The following is a 15301-nucleotide window of genomic DNA, read 5'->3' as shown; positions in this document are numbered from 1 at the left end:
ACGTAGTCCCCAAGGCTATTTTTAAAAATATGTTGTTATTATTTTTCATTGCATAAATCAGGCACCGTTATCAATAAATATAGTTACAAAACCAATCCAGTTACACTTAAAACAAGATCGCATATCAATCGTGTCAGTCCAAAATGATCTCTGTTTTGATGGCGATCCATGGGCGAGTTTATAATCTATCTATAATCTTTTCTTTTGCCCTACTAATTTTAAAGGTCATTTTCCCTCCCCGTTGTGAGGTATCGATTTCTAAGTATCAAAGTACCTAATCAAATTAAGACAAAACAAGTGAAGCAACAATTTCCAATTTATTGATTACAATCTTGAAAGAAGGGGTGTCTTGGGCAAGTAGGCATACCTGTCTCAAATTTTGCACAATATTTATAGGTCATTTTCTGCTGTAATTTTCTTTATCTCAGTTTTCATTGGTTGATGTACAAACTTTTAGAAACTCCTTTTACATGTGTATTTTCCACACCTTCTTCATACTACTTCATACAATGCATGCCCATTTAAATTAGTCATTATAGATTCATGGGTGTGTTACTAATATTCATAACCTTCATTTGGCATGGTCAGTCAGATTTTTGGTTTGAACATTTAGTCACCCTAATAAAAAAATGATATTTCTGGCAATTAATGAGGATGAAACTTTTTATCTGTAATTCCAGGCATTGGTCTACCTCCCTCTTTCAAATTTGTCCATGAATCCAGATGCAGACAAAGAAGTTCTCTCTGATGCTTCTTGACTTAGTATAATTGTTACATTATTAATATAAGATTTGTTCACTATTTATTTTAAACAAAACACTAGCCCTTTTAGTAATTGACATGTCTTAATATAGCCAGAAAAAGATACTATTCATTCAGTTCATGATCTAAACCCAGCATACTTTATAAGTGAATATAAAACTTGCTTATTATCAAAGATATAAACCAACCCCCTTATTCTTGCTAAGCAATGTATTAATAGATAACAGTGTTCTATATATTTAGAAACTTAAAGCCCAATATACTTTTTATAAAGTGAGCATGATATATATTTTATTTAAGAAGCTTATCTCAAAACTATTCTACCCTTTACTAACTTACTTTTTCTTTTATAAAACTCCTTTTCAGTTAAAGAGCCACAGCTTTTGACCTTAAGGCTAACTGTTTACGTAAATATGCATTTCCCCTACGTCTAAAGTTAAAGGGGAAAAAACATTGAGGTCACAAAGGTTTTAGCCTTTTTGTTCCATTACATATATAAGGACATGAGAGCATTTTGATGGGGAAAGGGGACATTTTTGTTTGTGGGAGTGGGTGCAGTTTTGTTTGGGAAAACAATGCAGCCCCTAACCCACCCCTGGGACTTCATGGAGACATCACAACATGTCCCTTGCATCTGATCTCCTCATAGCACATTATTCTGTTTACAGTAAAGTCCTCCTCCAGGCTAAGAGATGCGGCTGAACTCTGAAGGCACATGGGACTGTTATAGAGCCTTGTTAAGTGCCAAAACACAGCGGTTTCTGGGAACAATGCAACTGTTTATTTGGGGAAACAGAAGGCCTACCACTGAACTCCAAGCCATCTGGGTTGGCTGCAGGACAGCCATTTATCTAGTAATCCAGGCCATAATTTAAATGTTATGGTCTCCGAGTTCTCAGTGCCTGGACTTAACCCCAGGATATATGAATGCTAAAATAAAAACAAAAGAGAAGAGCATGCTGCTTCTGGGCAGAACTAACAACCTTTTAGTGCAAAAATGGCAAACCTCTTTTATCCTAAGGGCCAAATTCAGCTTCAGAATGCTCATTGTGGCCATAATCCACAAGAGGCAAAACAGTGGGACCCAAAATACCTGTATATCTGAATTTAAAGCAATACTTCTGCGTAATCAAGCCTTGAGAGAAGCATGTCAACCTTTTTGAATAAAGGGGAATGCCACACAAAAGCCAGAAAACCACAAAATATGGGTGTCTTTGGAGCTAGTTATGGCCACCTTAACTGCCATGGCTCAATGCTATGGAATTCTGGGAATTGTAGTTTTGTGAGGCATTTAGCGTTCTCTGTCGGAGAGCTCTTGTGACCCAACAAACTACAATTCTCAGAATCCCAAAGCACTGAGCTATAGCAGTTAATGTGGTGTCAAACTGGATTATTTGTGCAGTGTGAATGCAGCCACAGAGAATGGTCATCTAGAGGATCCCAGGGGCAGATGTGGCTCAATAACAGCTGGATTCAGCACCAGGGCCTGAGGTTTCCCACCACTGTTTTAACCAATTGCTGTGCCCTTAACCAACAGTGGCCAGATGTAAAAAAAGGACAAGGGCTCCCATACTTTTGGACTGATGGACACAAGAAGGCTCAACATGCAAGCCATGGCTGACAGATTCAAAGAGGTAGGAGCTCTTCTTCTCCATAAGGCCACCCATAAGGCCACCTTAACAGCTCATTTCTCAGAAATTTGCAGATATCTATTCTTCCTTCTGTGCCATGAAGTAAGTTTCAGCTGCTGATTTCTGGAATAGAAGCAAGTCAGCCCTGATCTGTTGGCAAACCTAATTCCTGAACATGCCATGAACACCCTTTATCAATGAGTAACAGCCTATCCAGACACAATTTGAAAAGGGAGAGAGAGCAAGACCAACGGAGGCAAAGGAGCTATAGGTAAACAGTAAAGGAGGGGAGAGACCATAAAGTTCACCCCCAGAGGTACAGTGAATCAGGATGGGTACCAATGTGAATTCAATCTGAAACAGGATGGTGCCGTGATTCAGCAGCCTATCTGAACCTTGGGTGACACCTTGGGTGTCAAGATGTCAGTAGATCACAACTCTTGTTATCCCTAGCCAGCATGGCCACTACTCAAGGACAACAGGAGTTGTAGTCTAACAAGATTTGAATACCAAAGTTTGGGAACGGTGAATTTAATGTGTCACTGGTAACAAGGAGACCCAAATTCACCTGCTCACCCAAGACCTGATGATCCTGCACTAACCTAACTCAAAGGATGTTATGAAGATAAAAGTAGAGAGGAACCAGCAACATATGCCACCCTAAATTTTTTATAGAAATGTTAGAATTAAAATATAAATAATAATTTTTGTTGGGCATTAGAGTCAAGACCTGAGCAGGTCCGCTGATAATAGGGTGACTTGGAGGACCCTCATTCATAGGGTCTTCAAGCTGACGTCGACCTGATGGCAGTTAACAAGCGTCAAGCAAAGCACAGAAAACTTAAGGCAACCTGTTTATCCAGCGAGTTGATACTTTCATGGTCACTGATCAGAAGGTGAAAGTTAAACATTTCCTTTTAACAATTTTTTTTTAAAAAATGTTCTATGTCAACATCCAGTTCACCTTGACCATAACTGTAGGAAAAACAGGTCCCTGACATTATCAAGGGCTTAACTGGAGATAGGGCTTAAGCTGCAGAACCTGTTTTCAATGGTCTCTAAAGTAGTATTAAAGATAGGGCTGCCACTTTTTTGCCTTGCAAAGTTCCTGTGCCTAAATTTCCATGACTGGCAACATTTTGAACCAGAATAGTTTTTCCCTGTATGGCAATGCAGGAACTAGGGAAACTTTGCCTGTAGCCTTTCTGCTTGCTACTCAACTGTTACCATCAGAGCTAGGGAACACATGGTTCTTCAGAAAATATTGAATTCCATTTCCCATCACCCCAGTTAGCCTGATTAAGTGAATGATGGGAGTAACATTTCATCTAGATAATCAAAGGTTTTTTAGCCCTGTCTTATAAGGTAATGCAGATATTGGAAAAGCTGTACCTGTTGTTATTCTGTCTGTGACACGGCTGTCAAAAACAGATAAGAGTGTCTAGAGTAAAGCATTTTCTTTAATACTATAGCATATTTAAATTTATTATGGCTATGAAGTGCCCCAGGATTGTTTACTGAAGGTATGGGAGTGGCCCTCCAGATGTTGTTGGACTGCAATTCCCAATGGTCTCTCCCTTGCTGCAGGGAATTAAGAGTCCAACAAACATATGGAAGGTTGCATGAATTCCACCTCTACTTTACTGTGTGGGCTGCACAGATGAATGCAAGTGCCTTGTGAGGTATCCCTCTGCCTGGATGGAAATCCGTCCCAAACAGTTCTTCCCATCCCACTTTATTGCAGCCACTGCAGTCCTCTTATTCTGGTGGACTCCACTAGTTTTTAACGTCACAACTGGCAGCAGGTTGTCTCTTCTTCCCAAAGTCAAGCTCAGCTCCACCACTGACTACAAGGTCAAATCCAGTGCAAAAAGTAGCATCTGCAGCAAGGTATAGAGCAGCCGCTGCACACTCTGCGGGGGTCCCCAGTCGTCCCAGAAGCTATGGACATAATAGAAAAGAAAGAGTTATGCAAATCAGTACTCTATGCTTATCTCATGAGTTTACACACACATCTCTATTCCATTTTATGTTGTTGTTTTACCCTAGTCTTTGTTTTCAGTTAAAATAAACAACACCCAGAAAGTTTTTGGTCCCTAAGGCTATAAGAAAAGCTTTTGAGGTCTCAGAGGCTAAAGAGCAGCTTCCAAAGGATTTCCACTGCTTGGATTCAGATGCCATCCAAAGTACCTTTGCTCTTCAAATGAAAACAGAAGAAACATCTATCCAAAAATAGCTAAGATATGCAAACTAATTAAAATTTGCATATTATGCACAGGTTGTAGAATCTATGTTGTCCTCATGCACGCAGAATTTTTGTATTTAGTGGTTATATACACACTCCTCCTCACTAGTTCCCTATACAAACTAAAACCCATATTGTCCCATAGTACCAGGCCTGTTCTCTCATAATACACTTGCCTGAGCATCTTTGCCTTCTTGGATTGCTGCCTCTGGATTTCCTGACTCGTTTGCAAGCCTTTCCCACATTGGAGTCCAGATATTGCCAGGTGAGATGCTAAAATTCAAATTATTTGGATTTTTGTTTTTAAAGTCAAGAAAACAGATTTGGAGGAGGCATCAAAGAAAAATAAGCAAATCTATTCCTATATGGTGAATTAATTTTGAGGAAAGTCTTGTTATTTTTAGAAGCACAACACACCCACAGAATTGTTACGTATGTTACCTGTTAAAATTCATGCACACAGAAATCCCATTTGATTCATGCACACAGAAATCCCATGCATATTTTCTTGAAATACCTTGGATTTCCTGCAAAAATGAGAACTGACATGGTTTGGATGCATTTGGCTCTCCAGATATTTCAGTTTTCTACCACTGACCATGCTGCCTGTGGGTTCTTGGATTTGAAGCTGAAAACATTTGATGAGCCAATATATTCCAAGCTACACACCAGCAATGCCATTTCTGGAAACCTGTCATGGAAACTAGGATTGTAGTCTTCAGTTTTTGAGAGTTAGCTCCAAGTACAAAATGAGGGTTCAAATTCTCCAATTTTTGGACTCAACTCTGGGCAAGAAGAAAGGGCAGTGAGCAAACCTTCAGCACACCTACTGACGCACCAGCTTGATATAATTTGTATGGATTTCTTGCTGCAGCTTGCAAAGATTCTCCAGTAGGGTATATGTATTTACTTACATAGCTTCCTCCTTCCCTCTCAGTCCTTGTGACACTAGGGCTTACCCTTGATTTTGCTCTGCATCCACCTTCTGCCTAGAATCAGGGAAACTGGATTAAGTGCTCCTTATTCAATCTCCCTAAGTAAATGGGAACAAATAATCCATTCATTTCACCTTGATCATTTCACTTTAGTCCTTTTAGCTAAGATTTCTGTCTTAATTTCCAGGAAGGAAAATATGTTCTCCTATCCACTTCTGTGTGTGTGTGCGCGCGCTTCAACGACAGCTGTGAGCAACTGTGGTTGATACTTAATGCAGAAACCCTTACCGACATCACTGGGTCTGTCCCTAGGTCTCATATTTTGGATCAGAAACATCAGGTCTTGGGATAATCCTGAACTGGCAGCTAACTGTAACAAATATCTGAGCTATATCATAACTGGACTACTGCAACAAGTTCTATATAGTGTAGTCTTCAAAACATGTCTGGCAAATTCAACTGATCCATAATGTGGTAACCAACTGCTGAACTATAACTGGGAACATGCAGGTTCCCAGAAAAGAATAGCAGTGGAAATTTGCTTTCAGGTACAAAGTGCTGGTGATAATATTTATAGTATTTAAAGATTTGGATTCAAAAGTAGTGTCTTCTCCAGGATCAATCTCCCTGCTTTTTAAAATCTTTAGCAGAAGTTGTTTTATATATCTGTGGTGGGTTCATCTTAGACCAGGACAAAGCTCAGATAAGTTACTTTTTGGACTACAATTCCCTGAATCCCCTACCTGGTGGAGAGAAGTGACAAGTAGGGTCCCACAAGGCTCTGTCCTGGGTCCAGTGCTATTCAACATCTTTATCAATAACTTGAATGACAGAATTGGGGGGGCATACTTATCAAATTTGCAAAACAATGAAATGCACAGATATAGGATGGGGGACACCTGGCTGAACGAGACTATGTGTGAAAGGGATTTAGGAGTTCAAGTAGACCACAACATGAGTCAACAGTGTAATGCGGCAGCTAAAAAGGCCAATGCAATTTTAGGCTGCATCAATAAAAGTATAGTGTCTAGATCAAGAGAACTAATAGTGCCACTGTATTCTGCCTTGGTCAGGCCCCACCTGGAATATTGTGTCCAGTTCTGGGCACCACAATTGAAAAAGGACATTGAGAAACTGGAGCGTGTCCAAAGGAGGGTGACTAAAATGGTGAAGGGTCTGGAAACCATGCCCTATGAGGAACAATTTAGGGAGCTGGGGATGTTTAGCTTGGAGAAAAGAAAGTTAAGAGGTGATATGATAGCCCTATTTAAATATTGAAGAGGGAACAAGCTTGTTTTCTGCTGCTTCAGAGATTAGGACCTGGAGCGATAGATGCAAGCTGCAGGAAAAGAGATTCCACCTCAACCTTAGGAGGAACTTCCTGACAGTAAGGGCTATTCAACAGTGGAACAAACTCCCTCAGAGTGTAGTGGAGTCTACTTCGTTGGAGGTCTTTAGGCAGAGGCTGGATGGCCATCTGTCGGGTATGCTTTGATTGAGAGTTGCTGTATGGCAGAATGGGGTTGGACTGGATGGCCCTTGTGGTCTCTTCCAACTCTACAATTCTGTGATTCTAAGTATTTTGGGAGCTGTAGTAAAAACAAGTAACAAAATAGCTAACTAATTTCATGGGTGCTTCTTTGTTTTCTTTTCTGCTGATGTTCTTAGTTTTGCCATTTCTGCTGATGTTCTTAGTTTTGCCATTTGTCTCTTAGTTCTTTGTTTAACTCAGACCTAGCCCAACCTAGCACCTTCCAGATACGTTGAACTACAAATTCTATCCTCCCCACTGAACATGGATGCTGTTGGTAGTCCAACACATATAATAAAGTGCACTGGGTTGCAGAAGGCCAGTTTAGTTATGTTTTCACTAGGAAAAGCAAAAACAGGGATATTGATTGGAAGGCTAGCGTCTATGTCCATTAACATTCACACAAGCAGGCTAACACATAAACAAGTTACTACTGTTCGGTGATTTCGAATTCAATTACAGCACAGTCCTATACATGTCTATTGAGAACTTAGTGCTGCTAAGTACAGTGGGACTTACCACTAGATATGTGTTCATAAAATTGCAGTGTTCACAGATGCTTTAGAGCAGGGTATGCAACAGCAAGTGGGCCCAGGGGCCAAATTTCTGCCCTAGTGGCTTTTGTGATTCTGCAAAAACTACCAAAATTCTCCTTCCCAAAAAGAAGGGGGGGGGGGAACAGAAGTTCACTTCTGGTTTTAAAAACAGGAGGATATAATGTTAAACAGTGCAAAAACTCCTTGCAAGTTATTTAAAAAGTGAATGTCTGCTTCTGGAGGTTTCCAGGAGGGGCAAATTTTCCTTGGGGGAGCATAATAAGGACAGTCTTGGGTGACCTGAAGACTATAAAAACAGATTTGTGGGCTGTATCTGCCCTCAGAGCTGTACTATACTCATCTGGTTTGGGGACATTAGTTTTCAACCTTCAGTCTTCCTGATGTTTGGAACTACAAGTCCCGCAAACTCCAGCTCACATGGACAATAGAAATAGACACAGAGAGCTGAAGAAAAAAATGTGTGAGCTACTGCTTTAGGGACAAGTAACATTGTTTTAGTACATTTCAAGGGGACAAAAAGGATCCACTTGTTTTGCACTTTCAAAAGATTATTGATCCCAGAAACGTAATCTGTTAACCTACTACTGTTCATAGCCCTCTATTAACAAAAGCAATAGCCTTACCTGTTGACTCGGACATCATATATGCTCTCATCGATGGCCAGAGCTTTTGTCATTGCAGTAACAGCACCCTACATGTTGAAAAGTTTATTTTATTACACTTGTATTTGAAATATTTCTATATCGCCTTTTAAGGCAGAACCTTTTATGAAGCAGTTCATCAGGCAAAACACTGAAACAGTAAAATATAAAATACAGCTAATTAAAACCAATATAAAATATTTAACAATATAACCTTGTTAGTCTGAATTAGTATGCACAGGGATCTTGTAGTACCTTTGAGACTAAGTGAGAGAAGGAAAGTAGTTGGTAGCATAAGCAAAGCTTTCTTTTTCTGAGTTGGTCTCAACAGTGCTACAAGATCCCTTTGCATAAAATATTTAAAATAGCCACATTACTATTTTAAAGATTGCAGTATAAAAGAAAGATCTACATTCAATTCAAAGCTGGTTAAAAACCATTTGGCTCATTTAAAAACAGTCAAGAAGGAAATAAAGAATATATCCCAGGAGGTCAGGTATCCATTGCTCCAGACTACCTTGGTTGCGACATAAGTCACAGCGTCCTTTTGTCCCATAAAACCAACAAGGCTGGAGATGTTAATGATGTTCCCTTTTGTTTTCCGGAGGTGAGGCAAAGAGTACTGTGAGAAGAGAAAAGAAGAGAAACTGAGATAGAAGAAGCATATACCAACATTTGAAGCAGGTTCATCTGTAGCTCTACCAGCCCTATTGTTAGGCAGAGTGCTCTTCTATTTATTGCACAGATGTTAGTTATCCACTTTGTATTTTGTGGGGAGGTGATTGAGGGGAGATGCCTGTAGGATTGTCTGCCTATGTGCCCAGATGACTTAGTTCTCTTTGGCTACTATACACCTTTAAATGGATGTGTAGGAGAGGTTATATTTGCTGCTACCCTACAGAAAAGGGAAATGACTTGAGCTGGCCCTCTAGCTGAGTATTTCTACTTTGACGGGCAACTGCTCACCAAGACCATCCTTCGTATCAACCTTAGATGCACAGGTTAACAGAAACAACCAGGTATTAAACCTGGAACCATTGTCTGCAAAGCACAAGCTCAGAAAAGCTGCTTTGGGTTTTTAAAAGTACAAGAACCTTCTAACTAATATGGAGCCCTTTCACACTACAGATGTACAGTGCTATTATTCCACTTTAACTGTCATGGCTGCATCCTATGGAATCCTGGAATTTGCAGTTTTTTTCTTTTCGTCTCCAGTGCTGCTGCTAATTAGCTTCTTTCTTAGAATTGTAACAGAGGAGTTGAACATCTAATTAGCAACAAACTCTCAGTCAGTGCACCTGGAGCCTTAACCCCAGTGGAAGGAATTTACTCTGATTAAGATAAAAGGGGCAGGCTGATTTGACAACGAACGCTACCCGCTTTTGAGGTCTTGGTAAGCAATTCCCACAAAGATAGACATCTATTTCTTTGGAAGAAAAGAAATCTTTAGGAAATTTAGCCAATGGACACGAGAAGTGGCAAATACAGAAAGCTTAATATGAGTGGATACCAACAGAATACGAGACGAGACTCACTAGATGGGTCTAGCAAACAGCCAGAAATAACATCTTTGATACTGGAGGAATTACGAGAATTTAAGAGAAATTTCAAACTGGAAATTAGGGAAGAGCAAAAATCTTTAAGAGAAGAAATTAGGCGCGACATGCAAACGGAAATTGAGGGCTTGGCCAAAAAGATTGACTGTGTAAACAAAGAAATTGCGGATATAAAAAAAGAAGTACAGCTTAATTCGAAGAGTACAGCGGACTTGGAGAGAAAAGTCATTAAATTGGAAAAACATCAGCTTTAAGAAGAGTTCCTTCTCCAATTACAAGAAAAAAGGCATAGAGACAAGGCCATTAAAATAAGAGGCCTCCCAGAGGTAGAGAACGAGGACCTCGAAGAAAGAGTTCTTCCAGCTCTATCCTCGTTCCTAGACATTCCGATAGATCTGCTCGAGACGCAAACGGACAAAATCTTCAGGGTCAGCTCTAAAATTGCCCAAGAAAAAGGCTTGCCGCGCGATATTGTAATTTGTTTCACTACTACAAGGATAAAAGAAAGGGTCATTCAAAAGAATTTCAGAGACAACTTAATGATAGAGGATTCCCCGGTTTTTATTTTTAGAGATTTACCTCTTCAGATTATAAAACAGAGACAACAGTACAAATTCCTAACGGCATTGCTACAAAGAAAAAAAGTTAACTATAGATGGATGAACCCGGAAGGGGTGTCTTTTATATTTAACCATAAGAGATTCAAAATAAATACGATTGAGAAGGCGAGAGATTTCTACAGAACTTTCCTACACTCAGACTCTGGAGGAGGAGAATCCAACGGAGAGAAGAATTTTGAAGTAGACGCGGACGAAGCCCCAGGAAGAAGGGACTCGCTAGATCTGCCTTCAGAAGAAAAGGATACCCAACATAGAGAAGAGAGAAATTTGAACTCAAATCTGCTTTTGAATTTGGACTTGGAAGATACTCAGCTTACCCATCCAAGAACGTTTGAAACCTAATCAGGTCTATAAATTCCTTAATTTTATTTGGGGGATTTGGGAATTGTAAATTTGTCTGATTTCTAGGGGGGGAGAAGATCTAGAATGTGCTTGTTTGATATAGTTTCGAGTATGATAAATATTAACTCTTGCATGGGTTAAGTATAGAATTAGAATACTTCTTGAGGATAGTAAATTCAGGTATAAAATGATGCTCAAACTGGCATCCTGGAACGTGGGGGGTATAAACAGGGAAAAAAAGAGAAAACAAATATTTCATCTTTTGGAAAAAAGAAATTACGATGTAGTCCTTCTACAAGAAACTAAAATAAGGAAAGGGGAGGAAAAATATTTGAGAAACCCCAAATTGGGCAATTGTTTTGCCTTGTCGAATAAGAAGAGAAAGAGAGGATTAGCGGTTTATGTAAATAGGAATTTCCACACGAAAGAATTAAATAGTGATCCCGAGGGAAGATTTCAAATAATAGAAATAGATATAGGTGATATGAAACTGATAGTGGTGAACGTTTATGGACCATGGGAAAAAAAAGATACCTATTATCAGAAATTAAATGAAGCACTAATGTCCTATGATCAAAACAATATAATATTGGCGGGGGACTTTAATGGGGTAATAATGCCAAAGAGGGATAGGAAGGCGGAAAAAAAGATTAAGGACAGCCAAGGGAAACTTCCCAAGAGCTGCAGAGATTTGATTCAGGAACATAATCTTGAAGACCTTTGGTCCTATAAAAACGAAGACAAACCAGGATTTACCTTCTATTCCGAACCACATAAATCATGGTCCCGTATTGACTTATTTTTACTGTCTGGAATATTGGCCACAAAGGTGAAGTCAATGGAATTAGACCCTAGATCACTATCTGATCACTGCTTGATTGAAATGACGATGAAGGTTGGGGAAAGTCGGGAATTTTCATGGAGACTAAGGGATGAGCTTTTAGGGGATAAAACTTTTGTGGAGAAAATGAGAGAAGAGATAGCCATTTACTTTAAGATTAACGAGTCACATGAGATAAAGAATAACGTGGTTTGGGATGCGGGTAAAGCGGTGTTTCGGGGTTTACTCCTGAAAAGAGCCGCGGAAGTAAAGAGAATTAACAAAATGAGGGAGAAAGACCTGTGGGAGAAACTTAAAGAGAAGGAACTACTGTATTGCTAAAAGCTGACCCGGCAAATACTCAGATAAGGAACGAAATAAAAATCCTGCAACAACAAACACAAAGCAAAATTAACTTAGAAATTGCAAGAAATTTAAAGGCGACCAAACAAAATTTTTTTGAAAATGGGAATAAAGTGGGGAAATGGCTAGCAAAGAAACTTAAAAAAGAAAGGGAACGAAAAATTATCCCCAAATTAAAAACAGATAAAGGATTGATCACCTCTAGGGAAGAGATAATAAATTCATTCCGGGAGTTTTATCAAAATTTATATAAGGCTCAAGGCCATTATAAAGAACAAAAAACGGCTCTCCAAGAGTACATTAAAGGGAAAATTAAGCATAGGATTCCCGAAGACCAAAGAGAAAGATTAAATGAGGCAATCTCGAAACAAGAAACAATAAAGGCAATCGAGAGTTTGAAGGAAGCTAAATCCCCAGGAAGGGATGGTTTCACTCCAAAATTTTACAAGGAATTTAAATGGGAATTGTTAAACCCATTAAATAAGCTACTTAATTCAATAGCAACAGAAGGAATCCCTCCCTCTTGGGAGGCTGCTAATATCTCTCTCATACATAAGGAAGGGAAAGATCCGCTATTAGTATCAAACTATCGCCCAATTAGTCTCTTAAATGTTGACTATAAGATTTTTACACACATCTTAGCAGAAAGACTAAAAACGATCCTAAATACGATACTGGGAAAAGAACAGAATGGTTTTTTACCAGGCAGGCAATTAAGAGACAACATCAGACCATTAATAAACTGCCTAGAATACTATCATGTGCACAACGAGAGAAAATGTGCGATAGTTGCATTAGATATGGAAAAGGCTTTCGATTCTTTAAGTTGGGATTTTCTGCTCGAAACTCTTAATCAATTAGGCTGTGGGGATATATTTATAGATCAGATAAGACAAATATACAACAATCAAAGCGCGCAAGTGGTTGTCAACGGGGAGAAATCTTCAGAATTTAAACTTTTTAGAGGGGTGAGACAAGGGTGCCCCATCTCCCCGCTTCTTTTTCTGACAGCGATGGAAACCCTAATCAATGCTATTAATCAAAACAAGAACATCAGAGGGCTAAAAAAAGGGGGTTTGGAATTGAAAGTGAGGGTGTTCGCAGATGATGTTATTTTAGTATTGGAAGACCCGATTCAAGGGATAGATTCACTACTTTATGAATTAAATCAATTTGAATTAGTCACCGGACTAAGAGTCAATAAGAACAAGACCTCAATGTTAACAAAAAACCTTACCAGGGAAGAAGTTGAGTTGTTAGAGAGAAAGACTGGTTATAAAGAGGAAAAAAAGCTTAAATACCTAGGGGTTTGGTTAGCAAAAGATAACCTTAGACTCTTTGAAAACAACTATGTTTATGTTTGGAAAGATATTCAGGAAAATATGAAAAGATGGAACCAATTAAACCTTTCGTTACTGGGGAGGATCTCTACAATTAAGATGGTAGTGCTCCCAAAAATTATGTTTTTACTACAGAACTTACCAATTGAGATAAAAGAAAATACCTTTAGGAGTTGGGAAAGGGAACTCAAAAAATTCGTATGGAAAGGAAAGAAGCCTAGGATAAAATGGTCCACACTGAAAGATGCTAAAAAGAGAGGGGGATATTCTCTGCCGGACTTTCAATTATATTACTGGGCTTGTAGTATGGTGTGGATACAGTGCTGGATAAAGTTGGATGACCCCTACATTTTAAATTTGGAGAATACCCACTTAAGATTTGGGTGGCACGCCTTTCTGTGCTATGACAAAAGTAGACATAACAAGGATTTTGACAATCACGCTATGAGAAAGTCACTTTTAATTACCTGGAATAAGATTAAAAAATTGTTTTATTTCAAATTACCATACTGGACCTCACCTCAAGAGGCGTTTTTTGGCAGATGGCTTTCGCAGGGCAATTGGCTAACTTACAAAAACGCTCTGACTAAGACAGGACCAGGGAAAGTTATCATTAAAACAAGAGAGAGGCTTTTAGAAGAGGGTTACGAGATAACCTGGTTCAATTATATTCAGATCTGCCAAAAATACAAAGAAGATATAAAAGAGAAGGGAATTGAACCCGGATTTAACGAATTAGACGAGATACTCTGGCAATCGGATAAAAAAAAATAGCCAAACTATCCAACTTATTTTTGAACAGAACTTTAGAAAAGCTTGCAGTCAAGGACTATATGATAAAGTGGTCCGAAGACTTAAACACGACAATTAATATGGACGAATGGGAAGGGGCTTGGATCAAGACAGATAAGTTCACAGTGGGCCAGAATTTGAAAGAAATTTTTTTAAAGATTATGAACAGGTGGTATATTACCCCCTGGAGATTAAAAAAAATGTTCAAGACCTCAGATGGAAATTGTTGGAGATGTGGAATAGAGAAGGGGACACATTTCCACATGTGGTGGAAATGTCCAGAAATTCAAAAATTCTGGGTTAAAATACATTTGACTATGCAACAAATTCTAGAAATAAAAATTCCAATGAATCCTAAACTATTTCTATTGAACATAACTAAGGTCCTTGATCCCAAAGACGAGCAGCAGAATTGGAGGATAGTTCTCTATATGATCACAGCGGCTAGAATAGAGATAGCGCGGCTCTGGAAAACTAAAGAAGTGCCAACCTGGGAAAATTGGATGATGAAGATCAATGATTATAGAGAATTAGATATTATATCTTGTTATGTCCAGAATAGAAATAACAACAAGAGAAAGGAAATGTGGAAAAAAGTTCTGATCCATTGGGGGAAAGTTTGGGATTTAGATATCTCTCCAATCGTAATTTAATTCGGGTGGTAAGAATGATAGTGAGAATTGAGAGACGGGAGAAGAGAAGTAAAACTGGTTAAGTTGGAGGGCGATTTCTATATATGCTATTACTGATACATTATATTTCTGTTCTAACATTCCAGAGCCTAAATAGATCTCAAACGAAGCAGAAGAATTTATAAAGACTCTTTTGGTTTTTTTTTTTTTTTAATCACTATATTCGTTGAGAGGGTTCAGGGTAAGATTATTTAGATACTATTGTACAGTGATGTCGTAAAATGTTAGATAATTTAAGTCTATTAGAAAATTGAATATACTGTGTAAAAGGATATAGGGCATATAGACTTAACACCAAAGGGCATTTAGATTCTAGAAATTAGAACACAGCAGAGAAGCTTCATCCCTCATTTTAAGCAAGGGCTATTTAAGTTTAACAATAAGAACTTCCCTTCAGGAGAGACAAGAGAAGAAGAACGAAGAGGGGTACGAAGATGTCTTCCTCGAATATCTTTGAGTTCAATTTCATTTGTT

General features: G+C 38.7%; 1 protein-coding gene across 2 annotated transcripts in view; it reads right to left on the bottom strand.

Moving 5' to 3' along the window:
* Positions 1–298: 298 nt before the first annotated feature.
* The window catches only part of HSD17B14 (hydroxysteroid 17-beta dehydrogenase 14), a 36477-nt gene continuing 21474 nt past the window's right edge, over positions 299–15301 (bottom strand). For both annotated transcript variants that reach the window (XM_042474510.1, XM_042474511.1), the window contains exons 6-9: positions 8820–8924; positions 8285–8352; positions 4815–4911; positions 299–4334 (exon numbers count right to left, since the gene is read on the bottom strand). In XM_042474510.1, the coding sequence (XP_042330444.1) occupies positions 4170–4334; positions 4815–4911; positions 8285–8352; positions 8820–8924 (435 nt within the window). In that variant the 3' untranslated portion in view covers positions 299–4169. The remainder of the gene's footprint in view (positions 4335–4814; positions 4912–8284; positions 8353–8819; positions 8925–15301) is intronic.

Source organism: Sceloporus undulatus, chromosome 6 (genome assembly GCF_019175285.1).
Source record: "Sceloporus undulatus isolate JIND9_A2432 ecotype Alabama chromosome 6, SceUnd_v1.1, whole genome shotgun sequence".
NCBI lineage: Eukaryota > Metazoa > Chordata > Lepidosauria > Squamata > Phrynosomatidae > Sceloporus > Sceloporus undulatus.
Note: the sequence above shows the minus strand (reverse complement) of the source record. Positions and strands in the feature narration are given on the sequence as shown.